The sequence below is a fragment of the Palaemon carinicauda genome, chromosome 16, assembly GCF_036898095.1.
Source record: "Palaemon carinicauda isolate YSFRI2023 chromosome 16, ASM3689809v2, whole genome shotgun sequence".
In the NCBI taxonomy this organism is placed as follows: Eukaryota; Metazoa; Arthropoda; class Malacostraca; order Decapoda; family Palaemonidae; genus Palaemon; species Palaemon carinicauda.
In genome coordinates this window covers 124,842,621-124,861,771 of record NC_090740.1, presented here as the reverse complement: position 1 = coordinate 124,861,771, position 19,151 = coordinate 124,842,621, and the positions used below count along the sequence as shown (strand labels likewise).

Genomic DNA, 19,151 nt, shown 5'->3' with positions numbered 1-19,151 from the left:
ACTGATACAGTACTTACAGTTCTCGCAAGAAAATAGCTAGACGTCCTCTTTGCCTTCTGTTGATTAAGCTTCTGCAGAAGTTTATAAAAAATCTGAGGGAATTGTCTTTTTCTTTTATTTGTTTTTATTGTTATTAAAAATTAATGATGCTTTAAAATTACTGATACAGTACTTACAGTTCTCGCAAGAAAATAGCTAGACGTCCTCTTTGCCTTCTGTTGATTAAGCTTCTGCAGAAGTTTATAAAAAAAGCTGAGGGAATTGTCTTCATCTTTTATTTATTATTATTGTTATTATTAGAAATTAATGATGCTTTAAAATTACTGATACAGTACTTACAGTAATAAAATAGCCAGACGTCCTCTTCACCTTCTGTTGATTAAGCTTCTGCAGAAGTTTTTTAGGAAAGCTAAGAGAATTGTCTTCATCTTTTATTTATTATTATTGTTATTATTAAAAATTAATGATGCTTTAAAATTACTGATTCAGTACTTATAGTTCTCGCAAGAAAATAGCTTGACGTCCTCTTCACCTTCTGTTGATTAAGCTTCTTCAGAAGTTTATAAAAAGGCTGAGGGAATTGTCTTAATCTATTATTTATTATTATTGTTATTATTAAAGATTAATGATGCTTTAAAATTCCTGATACAGTAGTTATAGTTCTCGCAATAGAATAGCTAGACGTCCCTTTTGCCTTCTGTTGATTAAGCTTCTGTAAAAGTTTATAAAAAAAGCTAAAGCACTTGTCTTTTGCTTTTATTTATTTTAATTATTAAAAATTAATGATGCTTTAAAATGACCGATACAACACTTATAGTTTAGCATATATATTTCCTGACGAAATAAGCAGAATAGAATATATGTTACATTATAACTATATAGATTTCACAATGATAGGGCTATTCGATAGATGGATATCTCAACTATAGGCAATTAGACCAAAATAGGATATCGATACAAGGAGTTTTCTGTATAACCAGGAGCATTTATTCTAATTTTTGCTATTGTGAAGAACTCTCCCGTTTTTGCTCCTACTTAGCAATTTAGTGTTCTTGTTATTCCGTCACTGTCTTATTTTGATTTCCATGTTGAATATCATCTTCAGATTCCCAAAATTATGGAATCGTTTGATGTTTGATGAGAAAGAAGATGAATAGCTAAGCAATAATGGTGATCGTGCATACTGTGAGTTACATGATATTGATTAAAAGGATAATGATAGTAATAACTCGAAGAAAACACCACGTCGTGTCTAAGAATCCACAGTTGTATATACTGCATTTTTAAAAACACAAGAACTTTTGCGCTCTTTTCAAAGGGCCTCTCTGAAATCTTTAGCTGAAGAGGCCCTCTGAAAAAAAGTGTGAAAGCTTTAGTGTTTTTGAAATAGAAAATGATATCTAATATTCATTTTGTAATACCCAAATGATCATAATTATATTAGCGACAATAAAAACAAGAATGATATTGATACTGACTATTACAGTAATAATGATGCAAAGAGTTTTCATCTCTCTCTCTCTCTCTCTCTCTCTCTCTCTCTCTCTCTCTCTCTCTCTCTCTCTCTCTCTCTCTCTCTCTATATATATATATATATATATAAATTTTTTCAGGAAGACCCTTGTTGAACTGATCGATTACAGTTAGAAATAATACACACACACCCACAAACACACACACACACACACACACACACACACATATATATATATACATACATATACATATATATAAATATATATATATGTGTGTTTGTGTGTGGGAGTTTGTGTGTATTCGGGTAATGTGTGCATTTGTTTTAACTGAGAGAAATGTAGATAAAGAAACGATGATTTTGTCATCAAGTGGAATTTTATTATTATAATGATTGTACTGCTAAATATGTCTTCCTATCAAATTTTTATATAGACAATCGAAACTAAATGTTTGTGAATATAGTCTCGTGTTTTAATTCTTTTTTATAATACGTTCTTAATTTTCCGATATGATTATGAAATAAGTAATTTAATTATTTTACCAGGCTCAAAAAAAGCGATAAAGATAGCTGAAGAATCAACAAAGGAAAGATAGTTCCCCTGTTGATTGAAGGGAGGGCCTTACAAATAGAGGAAAACAAAGTCAGGGAGAAATTTCCACAATAAAATATGAAAGAACGAATAATCTCGTAATTTTCTTCATAAGGTCAATATGAAATTTCTTTTTTCATAAGGTCAATATGAAAGTTTTCTTCACAAGGTCAATATGAAATTTTATTTTTTCATAAGGTCAATATGAAAGTTTTCTTCATAAGGTCAATAAGAATGGTTTCTTCATAAGGTCTATATGAAAGTTTTCTTTCATAAGGTCCGTATGAAAGTTTTCTTCATAAGTTCTATATGAAAGTTTTCTTCATAAGGATACTATGAATGTTTTCTTCATAAGGTCAATATGAATTTTTTCTTCATAAGGTCAATATGAAAGTTTTCTTCATAAGGATACTATGAATGTTTTCTTCATAGGGTCCATATGAAAGTTTTCTTCATAAGGATACTATGAATGTTTTCTTCATAAGGTCAATATGAAAGTTTTCTTCATAAGGTCCATATGAACGTTTTCTTCATAAGGTCCATATGAAAGTTTTCTTCATAAGGATACTATGAATGTTTTCTTCATAAGGTCCATATGAAAGTTTTCTTCATAAGTTCCATATGAAAGTTTTCTTCATAAGGTCCATATGAAAGTTTTCTTCATAAGGATACTATGAATGTTTTCTTCATAAGGTCAATATGAATTTTTTCTTCATAAGGTCAATATGAAAGTTTTCTTCATAAGGATACTATGAATGTTTTCTTCATAGGGTCCATATGAAAGTTTTCTTCATAAGGATACTATGAATGTTTTCTTCATAAGGTCAATATGAAAGTTTTCTTCATAGGGTCCATATGAACGTTTTCTTCATAAGGTCCATATGAAAGTTTTCTTCATAAGGATACTATGAATGTTTTCTTCATAAGGTCCATATGAAAGTTTTCTTCATAAGTTCCATATGAAAGTTTTCTTCATAAGGTCCATATGAAAGTTTTCTTCATAAGGATACTATGAATGTTTTCTTCATAAGGTCCATATGAAAGTTTTCTTCATAAGTTCCATATGAAAGTTTTCTTCATAGGGTCCATATGAACGTTTTCTTCATAAGGTCCATATGAAAGTTTTCTTCATAAGGATACTATGAATGTTTTCTTCATAAGGTCCATATGAAAGTTTTCTTCATAAGTTCCATATGAAAGTTTTCTTCATAAGGTCCATATGAAAGTTTTCTTCATAAGGATACTATGAATGTTTTCTTCATAAGGTCCATATGAAAGTTTTCTTCATAAGTTCCATATGAAAGTTTTCTTCATAGGGTCCATATGAACGTTTTCTTCATAAGGTCCATATGAAAGTTTTCTTCATAAGGATACTATGAATGTTTTCTTCATAAGGTCCATATGAAAGTTTTCTTCATAAGTTCCATATGAAAGTTTTCTTCATAAGGTCCATATGAAAGTTTTCTTCATAAGGATACTATGAATGTTTTCTTCATAAGGTCCATATGAAAGTTTTCTTCATAAGTTCCATATGAAAGTTTTCTTCATAGGGTCCATATGAACGTTTTCTTCATAAGGTCCATATGAAAGTTTTCTTCATAAGGATACTATGAATGTTTTCTTCATAAGGTCCATATGAAAGTTTTCTTCATAAGGATACTATGAATGTTTTCTTCATAAGGTCCATATGAAAGTTTTCTTCATAAGGATACTATGAATGTTTTCTTCATAAGGTCCATATGAAAGTTTTCTTCATAAGTTCCATATGAAAGTTTTCTTCATAGGGTCCATATGAACGTTTTCTTCATAAGGTCCATATGAAAGTTTTCTTCATAAGGATACTATGAATGTTTTCTTCATAAGGTCCATATGAAAGTTTTCTTCATAAGTTCCATATGAAAGTTTTCTTCATAAGGTCCATATGAAAGTTTTCTTCATAAGGATACTATGAATGTTTTCTTCATAAGGTCCATATGAAAGTTTTCTTCATAAGTTCCATATGAAAGTTTTCTTCATAAGGTCCATATGAAAGTTTTCTTCATAAGGATACTATGAATGTTTTCTTCATAAGGTCCATATGAAAGTTTTCTTCATAAGTTCCATATGAAAGTTTTCTTCATAAGGTCAATATGAAAGTTTTCTTCATAAGGATACTATGAATGTTTTCTTCATAAGGTCCATATGAAAGTTTTCTTCATAAGGTCAATATGAAAGTTTTCTTCATAAGGTCAAAATGAAAAAGTAGAATCGTATAGGGCAATAAGGGGCAACTTCATGTTCCTTATGCTCTTTTTTAGCTGTCAGTTCTTCGGTAAGCATTGTTTCCTTTTATGATTTTTTTTTTTTTTAATTTCATTTATCACTAGCTAGGATTCTGTGGTTATGTAGAGTTAAATCACATATATCTAAACTTCTTCTTGTACTTTTTTTTTTTTTTTTAATAATCCATGAAGTCATGCTTCATCGGAAAAAAGCATTGATTTTCAATTGCTTCATCGAAAAAAGCATTGATTTTCAATTGCTTCATCGAAAAAAGCATCGATTTTCAAGTGCTTCATCGGAAAAAAGCATTGATTTTTAAGTGCTTCATCGGAAAAAAAGCATTAATTTTCAGGTGCTTCATCGGAAAAAAGCATTGATTTTCAAGTGCTTCATCGGAGAAAAGCATTGATTTTTAAGTGCTTCATCGGAAAAAAAGCATTGATTTTCAAGTGCTTCATCGGAAAAAAGCATTGATTTTCAAGTGCTTCATCGGAAAAAAAGCATTCATTTTCAAGTGCTTTTTGTAATGGACAGTGCTGGAGGCCATGCGATCGACCTGTATTAGGAGAGTGTACAGATATGTTGGTAAAAGATTGATTGATTGATTTTGAGTTTTCTGGCATCCGAAGGTCATTGACGCCGATATCATTTGTGTTATAAATAAAGAATAAAAGGCAATTCAAAAAGCCTTTAAAGCCAAAATGGCCTTATAAAAATTAAGTAGCTTTTAGAAGACCTGTTTCTGATGTAAATCTAAAAATACCGCTAGCTTAGTACAACACATCCTGCCAAAGAATCTTCGTACCTTATCTCTCGTATCATTTATTTTTTCTTCGTTGAAATGAAACTGTATTAGTTTGGCATCTCCTGGAAAAGCACGCTGGAGAAACCGGAAAATGGAAATATGATAAATTCGGCTGAGTGGCTAATGCAAACTTTTAAGGCATGTCAACATGGGTGTCGTGACGTGAAAAGGGATATGTAAAGAGCTCGAGCCTTTACACACATATTGGCATCCAGAATATTTTTAACCATGGGGTATTTTTTATTCTAGAGTTAGCTCCGTAGAATATTCAGTGGAACGTGCAAAGGAAAACATGTTGAAGAAAGAATGAATGTAGAGAATAATACAGATTAAGTTGGATGAGTTATTGAGAAACAAAAGGTTAAATATTAGTTAATGTGAATCAGATTAGCTCACCAAACATTTAACTGGCCTCCGCAAGGTACTAGAAGAGTTGGAGACCCAGGCCTATGTGGCTGAGTACTATGAAGCGTGAAGGTAGAAGTATTGATTCTAAAGCTTAAGATAGAGACGACTGGCGAAATCTAACCGAGGCCCTTTGCGTCCATAGCCGTAGAAGGAGAAGATGAAGATGATAATGATGATGATTGATAAGGAAGTTGAAGTATTGCAAGGCAGAGCCATCGATGAATTAATTATTGGGTACATACGCATAAAACTTCCTAAACTGTGGAAATGATATTGATATAATTTAGTTTGTACCAACCGTGTGTCACACGATCGTACATAATTCATTTTGTATATATTATGCTTGTATCTTCGCTCTTCCCTCGCACTAAAAAGAACCAGAATAAACATGTCTGCGTTTTTCCTCCGTAACAGTGTCTGTTTTTCGAACATGAAATTTCCTGTTGCCTTGAGGTTTTGTATATAAAGGATGTTCTATAATAAATTGCTCAGTTACTTTCGACCTGCCTTTGAGTCACAGCCTTCTCTCGGCCGTCACAAGTTAATGAAAATGGTTCCATGTCTTGTGAGAGTCATGAAACTAAAAGAAATGGTGAGAGGAAGAATATTGTATCAAGATGTTATGCTGTATTTTAAAGGTCATTTGAAGGAAGAAAGATTTAGTTAAGGCCACAATATGGTTGGGCATCTGGAAGAGAAAAGAATGACCCCCATAATAATATATTATTACTAGCTAAGCTACAACCCCAGATGGAAAAAGCAGGATGCTATAAGCGCAAGTGCTTCAACAGGGAAAATAATCTAGAGAAAATAATGAACAATTAGAATAAAATAGTTTAAGAGCAGTAACAACATATAAATAGATCTTTCATAAATGAATTATAATAAAAGACTTATGTTAGCCTGTTCAACATAGAAAAGAAATATTACTGAGGAATCATCTTCCTATTATTATTATTATTATTATTATTATTATTATTATTATTTTTAATATTGTTTTCTAAGCTATAACCATACTGGAAAAAGCAGGCTGCTATAAGCACAGGGGCTCCAACAGGGAAAATAGCCAAGTGAGGAAAGAAAAAAAAGAGAAAATAAAATATTTTAAGAGCAGTAACAACATTAAAATAAATATCTATAAACTATAAAAACTTTAACAAGACAAGAGGAAGAGAAATAAGATAGAATAGTGTGCCCAAGTGTACCCTCAAGCAAGACACGTAACGATCAAGAATCATTCTGTTGAATTCAATGGGGGGGGAAGGGCAGCGCAATTGAGAACTTTGACTGAAATCTTGTAGTTAAACAAGTTGATCAAAATCCTGCCTTGCAATCAGTTGGATAGGTGTTCGAGGCATGCTCAAGCTCGATAGTTTCTTGTAGTGTCTGCAACCTCACCATCCTCGTGAGCTAGGGATGTGGGAGGGTGGGTTTGGGGAAGCGTTTACGAGGACTTTTACAAGGTTCCCCTGCTGAGTGAGCGGCAAGTTCCCCCTGCTGAGTGAGCGGCAAGTTCCCCCTGCTGAGTGAGCGGCAAGTTCCCCCTGCTGAGTGAGTGGCAAGTTGCCCCTGCTGAGTGAGCGGCAAGTTGCCCCTGCTGAGTCCTCCTGCTGAATGATCGGCAAGTTCCCCCTGCTGAGTGATCAGCAAGTTCCTCCTGCTGAATGATCGGCAAGTTCCCCTGCTGAGTGATCCCCAGCTGAGTGATCGGCAAGTTGCCCAGCTGAGTGATCGGCAAGTTCCCCCTACTGAGTGATCGGCAAGTTCTCCTGCTGAGTGATCGGCAAGTTCCCCTGCTGAGTGATCGGCAAGTTCCCCTGCTGAGTGATCGGCAAGGTCCCCCTACTGAGTGATCGGCAAGTTCCCCCTACTGAGTGATCGGCAAGTTCTTCTGCTGAGTGATGGGCAAGTTCCCCCTGCTGAGTGATCGACAAGTTCCCCCTGCTGAGTGATCGGCAAGTTCCCCTGCTGAGTGATCGGCAAGTTCCCCTTGCTGAGTGATCGGCAAGTTGCCCTGCTGAGTGATCGGCAAGTTCCCCCTGCCGATTGATCGGCAAGTTCCCCCTGCCGATTGATCGGCAAGTTCCCCCTGCCGAGTGATCGGCAAGTTCCCCCTGCCGAGTGATCGGCAGGTTCCCCCTGCCGAGTGATCGGCAGGTTCCCCCTGCCGAGTGATCGGCAGGTTCCCCCTGCCGAGTGATCGGCAGGTTCCCCCTGCCGAGTGATCGGCAGGTTCCCCTGCCGAGTGATCGGCAGGTTTCCCTGTTGTTCCCCCTGCCGAGTGATCGGCAGGTTCCCCCTGCCGAGTGATCGGCAGGTTCCCCTGCTGAGTGATCGGCAGGTTTCCCTGTTCCCCCTGCTGAGTGATCGGCAAGTTCCCCCTGCTGAGTGATCGGCAAGTTCCCCCTGCTGAGTGATCGGCAAGTTCCCCCTGCTGAGTGATCGGCAAGTTCCCCTTGCTGAGTGATCGGCAAGTTCCCCTTGCTGAGTGATCGGCAAGTTCCCCTGCTGAGTGATCAGCAAGTTCCCCCGGCTGAGTGATCGGCAAGTTCCCCCGGCTGAGTGATCGGCAAGTTCCCCCTACTGAGTGATCGGCAAGTTCCCCTGCTGAGTGATCAGAAAGTTCCCCAGCTGAGTGATCAGCAAGTTCCCCTGCTGAGTGATCAGCAGCCATTGCCTGGCCTACCCTGGACGCCCTAGCTTGATGGTGAGAGGGCTAGATCACATGCATATGCGGTCATTCTTTAGGGCTTTGTACTGCTAGGAAACTGACATTATTCCTTGCCTCTGCCGTTTATGAGCGACCTCTTAAACCTTGAATTGATGGGTACCATGAATGCTGACACAAAACCTGAACTTATCAGAGTGGAAATTTCTATGGCAAATTTCCACTTGAAATAAGTAAGCCAGGAGGAATGAGCAGACCTAATGCATGCGTATAAAAATATTGTTGTTTACTTCCTGAGAGTAAGAAACTCTTAAAATGACACTCGTAAATGATCAGTAGCTAGAACGATATTTAATTTTGAATATATAGATACAAAACCGCACCCTGAAGTTAAATCTCACGTGAAACTGGTAAATGCTAAGGCAAGAGTGAAGGTTTTCACAACGTTACCTACAGTTTTAAAGGATAGAAGGCCGCTCATGCATGGCTGAGGCAAAGGACAGTGACAATGCCCTAGCTTGCCGGACAAAGCCCCAGAGACTAACTAGTTACTAGATATACTTATGATCAGCACTTGAGCCCTCTTTTTCACCGAAGTTAGGACCAGGGAAGGCCAGGTAATGGCTGCTGATGTCTCAGCAGATAGACCTATATTCTTCCCCTATAACCACTACATTTAGCTCACAAGGATGGTGAGGTGGCCGACACTACAAAAAACTATCGAGCTTGAACGGGACTCGAACCCCAGTTCGACAGATCCCCAAGCAGGGACGTATCCAATTGACCACCACATTCCCAAAGGTTTGGTTTTAAGGGGAAAAGTAATTCCATTGAAAAATACGAAGTAAAAAAGAGATAAGCAAAACACACATCAAACGAATAAAATAGGAAAGATCTCGGTAGCTTATGGATTTTTTTTAGAAGGGCAAGATCCTGTGAAAGACAGGTGGATTTATAGAGTGGAGAATGAGATGCAATTGAAAGGAACCTTTGCAGTCGAACACATTAGCTGGGCCGACGTCTAATCATTAGGGAAGAGGTGGAGAATAAGATGGCATCAATAGAGATTTCCCCCCGCGAGTAATGAAAAATTATTCTTGGGTTAGAAAGACATTTCTTTTTAATCCAGAGCTCTGAAAGATTAAGAGATAGTCTGAGATAAGAGATTATGAGGAGGAAGAGCTAGTTAGGGGTTGCTGCTGAATGAAAATAATACATGTAAGAGCATCATTTACCTTGGTCTAATTAAAAAAATTCAAAACTAGCAAGTATGCGTGGATTTCTTCAATGAGTCTTGGCAATTACAAACACGCACACGCACAAACACTCACACACATACATTCGGCAGAACATAGGAAGGTGTAACAATAGTAATATTTGTATGCAATAGAAAATAATTAATTGCAGGTTTCATAACTAAATTCTTTTATGTTTTTCCCTGTATTGAATTGTTGGATCAGAGAGAGAGAGAGAGAGAGAGAGAGAGAGAGAGAGAGAGAGAGAGAGAGAGAGAGAGGATGTCTCAGACTTTTAGCCCATCAGCGGAGCCTCCATTTGCTCTTGGGTAGAGCTATTTACTGTAAGCATTTAGAGTTCTTATGATCTTGTCTAACTTATTCTTGAACTCGTTTACAATGTTACTGTTTACTACATCCGCTGGAAGTCTATTCCATGTATTTGCTATTTTGTATATTGATAAATTGACACATTGAGTGGTGTATCTTTTCAATTCTAGTTTCTATTTTTTACCTCTGGACTGATTTGTGCTAAGCATGAGTAGATTATTGTAATCTACATTTGTTATTCCTTTAAGGTTTTTAAATGCCTCTATTAACTGTCCCCTTAGTCGTTGAGTTTGTAAATCAAATAAGTTTAAACGTTCAATCCTCCGTCTATAACCAAATGTTGGAACTAGTGTTGGAACTAGTTTGGTGGCCCTTGCTTGAGAGAGAGAGAGAGAGAGAGAGAGAGAGAGAGAGAGAGAGAGGTCGCGACTATAATCAAACTTTAAATGCTGGATCATGGATGAATCTACCCAAAGCCCTTACAAGAAATTTCCACAAATTTAGACATCATAAGCGTACACTAAAGTTTATCAGGGGAGTCCAACATTCCTATACAAACTGCACCTTATTCCTCTAGTCGTAAACTTGCTTTGCCTGGATATTACACCATTAGTTTTCCATAAGTCTTCCACATCATCAGTAATAATAATGATTATATTAATAATAATAATTACAATAATAGTAATAATAATAATAATGATATTACATCCAGCTCCATTCATTTATTTTCTTTATTGACTGGTTGAACCTTCAGGAATTGAGCAGTACCATCATTATCATCATCATCATTTTCTCATTTTAGGTTTTCTCTCCCGCTTCACTCCAAACACTCCAAAATTATACGGTCGTTTCAAGAATCTATTTTCCAACATTCTTTCGACATGACTAAACCATCTGATAGTAATCCGTAACACTCTTTCACCCACTCTATCTTTTTTCACCATCAGTCTGTCTTAATTTTTTTATCTTTATTCAATTCTTCTTACTTCACCTATAAGTAGAAATCTAATGTAAGAAAAAGATGTGCCATCCATTAAAGTTACGCCTTCTCCATCATGAGGCTTAATACTACACAGTATTCTAGAAGTTTTATTCCAGCTGTGACCAAGTTCTGGAATGATCTTCCTAATCGGGTAGTTGAATCGATTAAACTTCAAAAGTTGGATCTTGCAGCAAATGTTTTAATGTTGAACAGGCTGACATAATGACAGAAGTCTTTTTTATAGTTTATTTTTTAAATATCTGTTTGTGTTTTGTTACTGTTTTCAAAATATTTAGTTTTAATAATTCATTATTTTTTTAGATCGTTTATTTATTTTCATATTTCCTTTCCTCACCAGGCTATTTTTCCCTGTTGGAGCCCTTGCTTTTCCAACTATGGTTGTAGCGTAGCTAATAATAATAATAAACCTTTTATGTGATATTTTTAGCATTGCATCTCTGAAATTATTACTCAAGACATGGAAACATGATTCTTTCCTGTTTCAGATTACCTTGTACACAAAGCCGCATACTCCTATATATATATATATATATATATATATGTATGTATATATGTATATATATAATATAAATATATAAACATACATATATATATATATATATATATATATATGTATATATATATATATATATATATATATATATATATATATATATATATATAAAGGCTAACATAGAATAAAATTGATCAACCATAACAAACTCTTATTTTATATTATGCATCTTAACACTTTCCAGAGTGCCTCTAGCAGTTTACCATAAGCTTTCCTAGTTATGAGTACGCCACACGCATCTTTCTCTCATTACTATCAAATTTATCATCATAATAATACACACAACATGCGTAGCCTTGTACTTGATTAAACATAATGATTTATATATAAGTGTTTCCATTGATTGATATGCGATCTTTTAATGGGTCTTTGATAAGTGCACCTCGTGAAGCAGTAGGCCTACCTATAGTCAATTCTTTTTAGTGAAGCAGATTTGCACCGACTCGCAGGGGTGCCATTTTAGCTCGGAAAAGTTTCCTGATCGCTGATTGGTTGGACAAGATAATTCTAACCAATCAGATAGTTGGATTTTTTTCCGAGCTAAAAGGGCACCGCTGCGAGTCAGCGCAAATGCGCCTCACTAAAAAAATTTACTATAGGTGCATTGAGTTTGACTGTATTTTAACTATAAAACATATTTTTAGCAGCTGTAGAGTTTTTAAAAGTTTAGCATAATGGAATGAAAGACGGATACCAGATAAGTTACTAGTTGTAGTTTTATGCTAGTTATGCTTGTTGGATTTCTCCTTTTTGGTTGGGGCTGGTATTCCCTTTACTTGTAAAAGGAGGGTCGACACATTTATAGAGGCCATCAAATCCTGAAGAGAAAAGACAGATGTCTGGAGAGAGAGAGAGAGAGAGAGAGAGAGAGAGAGAGAGAGAGAGAGAGAGAGAGAGAGAGAGAGACAGAGAGAGAGAGAGAGAGAGAGAGAGAGAGAGAGAGAGAGAGAGAGAAAGTTTTATTGACCGTTTATCAGACTGATAATTTCTCAGTATTTAGGATTTTAACATTTTTAAGAGACATGGGTTTTATAGTTAAGATATAATTTTCTATATATTACAGATTGTTATCTCAATTTATTTTTTATTCATTATGTTTAATGCATATTTTATTTTATTCATTCATGCAACATATATATAAATATTTTCTCTTTCCGATGTTAATCGGGCCAGCTCTGTTAAGAGTTGAGGTTGACTCATTGGGCTTGTTTATATGTTCCCTTTAAAATAGAAATAGAATTAAAACAACAACAACAATAACAAAAACAACAACAACAATGATAAGAGCATGCTTTCTTTCGGTCACTTTCCCGGATGTATTAGTCCCCATGGTTACTGCAGCGTATCCTCTATCACCTATTCTCTATCCTTCTTCTTGCCTATTCCTTTGGAACCTTGTCATCATCCAGACCTTGCAATCCCCTGACGTCACAGCGGCTCAATTGTCCTTCTTATATTCTCCATTGTCCCTTCCATATGCATCTTTAAACATCGCGTTATTTGACTTCCATGTCTTGTATCTTACAGTTTTCAAAGTAGTTTCACAACACAAATTTTTGATCCCAAGAAAAGATAAATTCACCAATCTTTTAACTGGGCTCCACAAGGCACTAGAAGAGTTGGAAGGCCCAGCCCTACATGGCTGAGGGCTATGGAGCGTGAAGTAGGAGATGATGAGTGTAGGAGATGATGAGTGTAGAAGTATTGAATTAAAAGCTCATGATAGAGACGACTGGTGAAATTTAACCGAGGCCCTTTGCGTCAATAGGTGTAAGAGGAGATTATGATAATGATGGTCTCTTAAGACCCATATTTTCAGTGTCATTTTTTCCATTTCTCCATATAATAATTTTATATTGTCAGTAGGGTACCTATTTATATTCCTCCTTCTATTCTAATTACTATATTCTAATAATAATAATAATAATAATAATAATAATAATAATAATAATAATCTTTGTAATGATTTCCCTTTCTTTTTTATAATACCTAATTATTCTTCTGTATTCTTGAGGAATGCCTTTTCTGTTATACAGTTGCACTTTGATCAATCTCATTTTATCCTTAACTACCACTCATTTCTTCAGTCTATCATTAACTGTTTGGTTATTAGATGAATAAACCTGACAGTTCTAGCGTAAAACAAGAAATCAAGTATTGAGGTATCTTCTTCCAGTGCTCTGCCAAAATGGGCTGAATCTGGTGCAATCGCTTGTTCTGGCTCAAATCGTACTGTGGGAGTTGAGCTTCAGGAAAATATGGAAAATGCACAGAATTGTTCGCGTACGTAATTATTCGTACACTTACACACTCACACACACACTGATATAAATGTGTGCACACGCGGTTGATTGTGTGCAAGAATTTATCGACACATATGTATAGACTACACACACAAACAAAGCATAAAATGTAAGTAAAAGAAAACGAACACTGAGTTTTATTATTAACACCGTCAGTATCATGTAATATGCTTAGACTACACATACACACACAAACAAAACACAAAGTTACGTTTAGATAAAAGTAAACGAACACAGAGTTTTATTATTAACACCGTCATTGTCATGATGACATTACAACTTTGCAAATGCATTATGAAGCCAAACAAAATAACATTTAAGGACAAGAAAATACGCAATCATCTATCTAGCTAAAAAAAACTCGTATTGAAAACGAGGACTTTTAACCAACAAAAACTCCTTCCAAGGAGCCCAAGGCAGAAGAAGAAGAGCGGGTAGGAGGCAAGCAGGCAGCTAGAAGCGTATATGTGATATTAATACGAGACTGCAGAACCCGTTGTAACTTGATATTGAGGTAAGGCTTAACTGAAGCGGATGTGTGCGCGCGTCTGATCTCGGGCATTATATTGTCACATTCTTGTACATTCTTCGACTGATGCTACTGTCTTTTGTTTTTTCTTCGCTTCGTTTAGTTTTTTTTTTCTTTTTTTTTTCTTTTGTGTGTGGGTGGGTGGGTTGCTAGAGACCATTCATTAGTGACATGCCTTATTGGTTTTCTTTGTCGTCTTTTGATTTTATTTGTGTATATATATATATATATATATATATATATATATATATATATATATATATATATATATATATATATATATGATCCTGATTAAAATCATACATATACATATATATATATATAAATATGTATATATACAGCATATATATATATATATATATATATATATATATATATATATATATATATATATATATATATATATACTGTATATACACACACACACACACACACACACACACACACACACACACACACACACACACATATATATATATATATATATATATATATATATATATATATATATATATATATATATATCCAAAAACTTTCTCCAGATACATATATCAAATTTATATTACGTTTTTAGTCGGAATTGGAACCGCATACATAAATCGTAGACGGAAAATATGACTGTAAAAGTTACTTTTGTGAGTAAATTTGACCAATCATAGTGTTTCTTTTTTTAATTTATCTCTCCTATTTTTTTCTTTAGTTGTAGAATTCTTATTCATGTATGAATATATATTTTATCATAATTCAAGCACAAATCAGTATGCGTAATAAAGTATGAATAGCAATTCCATCTTCATTCAGCCCCAAATTCGACTGAAATCTCCCGTTTTATTTATATATTTATTTCTTCTCCTTTTTTTTTTTTTTTTTGAGTTTCAGACTTCCTATTCAATTAGGAATATCTAATCTATCATCTTCCAGCACCAAAACAAGTCTTAAAATAAATAGATTCGTTCCTCCATCCAAACGTTTTAGGCTCGAACCCCTTTTGGTCATTTTGAAATTCGATCTACGAACGCCATGAAGTGTTTTTCGCCATTGCAACGGGTCATGTCTATCCTGTTTGATACGGCCGCGTGAGCTTTCATTTTCCCCGTTTTAATCAATAACAATTTGCTGTTCGTACAACAAAGACTAATTAATTCAACTTTTGTTTGAATTGTGTTGCTCGCTTGCAATCGTTATATGCCCGTGATGGCTACTGGTGCGTGTGCTTGTTTCTTTGCTGGCTTTAAATGGACATTCGTCATACGGAATATTTACATTTAAAGGTTTAAAGGCTGCTCATGGATGGCAGAGGCAAGGGACAGTGACATTGCCCTATATAGCAGGACAATGCCATAGAGACTGACCATGTTACGTATGATCAGCGCCCAAGCCCCCTCTCCAACCAAGCTAGGGCCAAGCATTGGCTGCTGATGACTCAGCAGATAGACCTATAGGCTCCCCCAAACCTCGTATCATTAAAAGGTTTAAAGGCCGCTCATGAATGACAGAGGCAAGGGACAGTGACATTGCCCTATATAGCAGGACAATGCCATAGAGACTGACCATGTTACGTATGATCAGCGCCCAAGCCCCCTCTCCAACCAAGCTAGGGCCAAGCATTGGCTGCTGATGACTCAGCAGATAGACCTATAGGCTCCCCCAAACCTCGTATCATTAAAAGGTTTAAAGGCCGCTCATGAATGACAGAGGCAAGGGACAGTGACATTGCCCTATATAGCAGGACAATGCCATAGAGACTGACCATGTTACGTATGATCAGCGCCCAAGCCCCCTCTCCAACCAAGCTAGGGCCAAGCATTGGCTGCTGATGACTCAGCAGATAGACCTATAGGCTCCCCCAAACCTCGTATCATTAAAAGGTTTAAAGGCCGCTCATGAATGACAGAGGCAAGGGACAGTGACATTGCCCTATATAGCAGGACAATGCCATAGAGACTGACCATGTTACGTATGATCAGCGCCCAAGCCCCCTCTCCAACCAAGCTAGGGCCAAGCATTGGCTGCTGATGACTCAGCAGATAGACCTATAGGCTCCCCTATACATCGTATCATTAAAAGGTTTAAAGGCCGCTCATGAATGACAGAGGCAAGGGACAGTGACATTGCCCTATATAGCAGGTCAATGCCATAGAGACTGACCATGTTACGTATGATCAGCGCCCAAGCCCCCTCTCCAACCAAGCTAGGGCCAAGCATTGGCTGCTGATGACTCAGCAGATAGACCTATAGGCTCCCCCAAACCTCGTATCATTAAAAGGTTTAAAGGCCGCTCATGAATGACAGAGGCAAGGGACAGTGACATTGCCCTATATAGCAGGACAATGCCATAGAGACTGACCATGTTACGTATGATCAGCGCCCAAGCCCCCTCTCCAACCAAGCTAGGGCCAAGCATTGGCTGCTGATGACTCAGCAGATAGACCTATAGGCTCCCCCAAACCTCGTATCATTAAAAGGTTTAAAGGCCGCTCATGAATGACAGAGGCAAGGAACAGTGACATTGCCCTATATAGCAGGACAATGCCATAGAGACTGACCATGTTACGTATGATCAGCGCCCAAGCCCCCTCTCCAACCAAGCTAGGGCCAAGCATTGGCTGCTGATGACTCAGCAGATAGACCTATAGGCTCCCCCAAACCTCGTATCATTAAAAGGTTTAAAGGCCGCTCATGAATGACAGAGGCAAGGGACAGTGACATTGCCCTATATAGCAGGACAATGCCATAGAGACTGACCATGTTACGTATGATCAGCGCCCAAGCCCCCTCTCCAACCAAGCTAGGGCCAAGCATTGGCTGCTGATGACTCAGCAGATAGACCTATAGGCTCCCCCAAATCTCGTATCATTAAAAGGTTTAAAGGCCGCTCATGAATGACAGAGGCAAGGGACAGTGACATTGCCCTATATAGCAGGACAATGCCATAGAGACTGACCATGTTACGTATGATCAGCGCCCAAGCCCCCTCTCCAACCAAGCTAGGGCCAAGCATTGGCTGCTGATGACTCAGCAGATAGACCTATAGGCTCCCCTATACATCGTATCATTAAAAGGTTTAAAGGCCGCTCATGAATGACAGAGGCAAGGGACAGTGACATTGCCCTATATAGCAGGACAATGCCATAGAGACTGACCATGTTACGTATGATCAGCGCCCAAGCCCCCTCTCCAACCAAGCTAGGGCCAAGCATTGGCTGCTGATGACTCAGCAGATAGACCTATAGGCTCCCCCAAACCTCGTATCATTAAAAGGTTTAAAGGCCGCTCATGAATGACAGAGGCAAGGGACAGTGACATTGCCCTATATAGCAGGACAATGCCATAGAGACTGACCATGTTACGTATGATCAGCGCCCAAGCCCCCTCTCCAACCAAGCTAGGGCCAAGCATTGGCTGCTGATGACTCAGCAGATAGACCTATAGGCTCCCCCAAACCTCGTATCATTAAAAGGTTTAAAGGCCGCTCATGAATGACAGAGGCAAGGGACAGTGACATTGCCCTATATAGCAGGACAATGCCATAGAGACTGACCATGTTACGTATGATCAGCGCCCAAGCCCCCTCTCCAACCAAGCTAGGGCCAAGCATTGGCTGCTGATGACTCAGCAGATAGACCTATAGGCTCCCCCAAACCTCGTATCATTAAAAGGTTTAAAGGCCGCTCATGAATGACAGAGGCAAGGGACAGTGACATTGCCCTATATAGCAGGACAATGCCATAGAGACTGACCATGTTACGTATGATCAGCGCCCAAGCCCCCTCTCCAACCAAGCTAGGGCCAAGCATTGGCTGCTGATGACTCAGCAGATAGACCTATAGGCTCCCCCAATTCTCGTATCATTAAAAGGTTTAAAGGCCGCTCATGAATGACAGAGGCAAGGAACAGTGACATTGCCCTATATAGCAGGACAATGCCATAGAGACTGACCATGTTACGTATGATCAGCGCCCAAGCCCCCTCTCCAACCAAGCTAGGGCCAAGCATTGGCTGCTGATGACTCAGCAGATAGACCTATAGGCTCCCCCAAACCTCGTATCATTAAAAGGTTTAAAGGCCGCTCATGAATGACAGAGGCAAGGGACAGTGACATTGCCCTATATAGCAGGACAATGCCATAGAGACTGACCATGTTACGTATGATCAGCGCCCAAGCCCCCTCTCCAACCAAGCTAGGGCCAAGCATTGGCTGCTGATGACTCAGCAGATAGACCTATAGGCTCCCCCAAATCTCGTATCATTAAAAGGTTTAAAGGCCGCTCATGAATGACAGAGGCAAGGGACAGTGACATTGCCCTATATAGCAGGAGAATGCCATAGAGACTGACCATGTTACGTATGATCAGCGCCCAAGCCCCCTCTCCAACCAAGCTAGGGCCAAGCATTGGCTGCTGATGACTCAGCAGATAGACCTATAGGCTCCCCTATACATCGTATCATTAAAAGGTTTAAAGGCCGCTCATGAATGACAGAGGCAAGGGACAGTGACATTGCCCTATATAGCAGGACAATGCCATAGAGACTGACCATGTTACGTATGATCAGCGCCCAAGCCCCCTCTCCAACCAAGCTAGGGCCAAGCATTGGCTGCTGATGACTCAGCAGATAGACCTATAGGCTCCCCCAAACCTCGTATCATTAAAAGGTTTAAAGGCCGCTCATGAATGACAGAGGCAAGGGACAGTGACATTGCCCTATATAGCAGGACAATGCCATAGAGACTGACCATGTTACGTATGATCAGCGCCCAAGCCCCCTCTCCAACCAAGCTAGGGCCAAGCATTGGCTGCTGATGACTCAGCAGATAGACCTATAGGCTCCCCCAAACCTCGTATCATTAAAAGGTTTAAAGGCCGCTCATGAATGACAGAGGCAAGGGACAGTGACATTGCCCTATATAGCAGGACAATGCCATAGAGACTGACCATGTTACGTATGATCAGCGCCCAAGCCCCCTCTCCAACCAAGCTAGGGCCAAGC

The 19,151-nt window shown here is 38.1% G+C and overlaps 2 protein-coding genes across 4 annotated transcripts in view; one reads left to right on the top strand and one right to left on the bottom strand.

Annotated features, from left to right (window-relative positions):
- LOC137655133 (probable sodium/potassium/calcium exchanger CG1090) overlaps nt 1-19,151 on the top strand; it is a 285,489-nt gene that overhangs the window by 50,546 nt on the left and 215,792 nt on the right. The gene's annotated exons all lie outside the window — the stretch shown is intronic.
- Nucleotides 7,409-8,215, bottom strand: LOC137655555 (circumsporozoite protein-like). Its single transcript, XM_068389454.1, has one exon. The coding sequence runs from the start codon at nt 8,213-8,215 to the stop codon at nt 7,409-7,411; it is 807 nt and encodes a 268-aa protein (XP_068245555.1).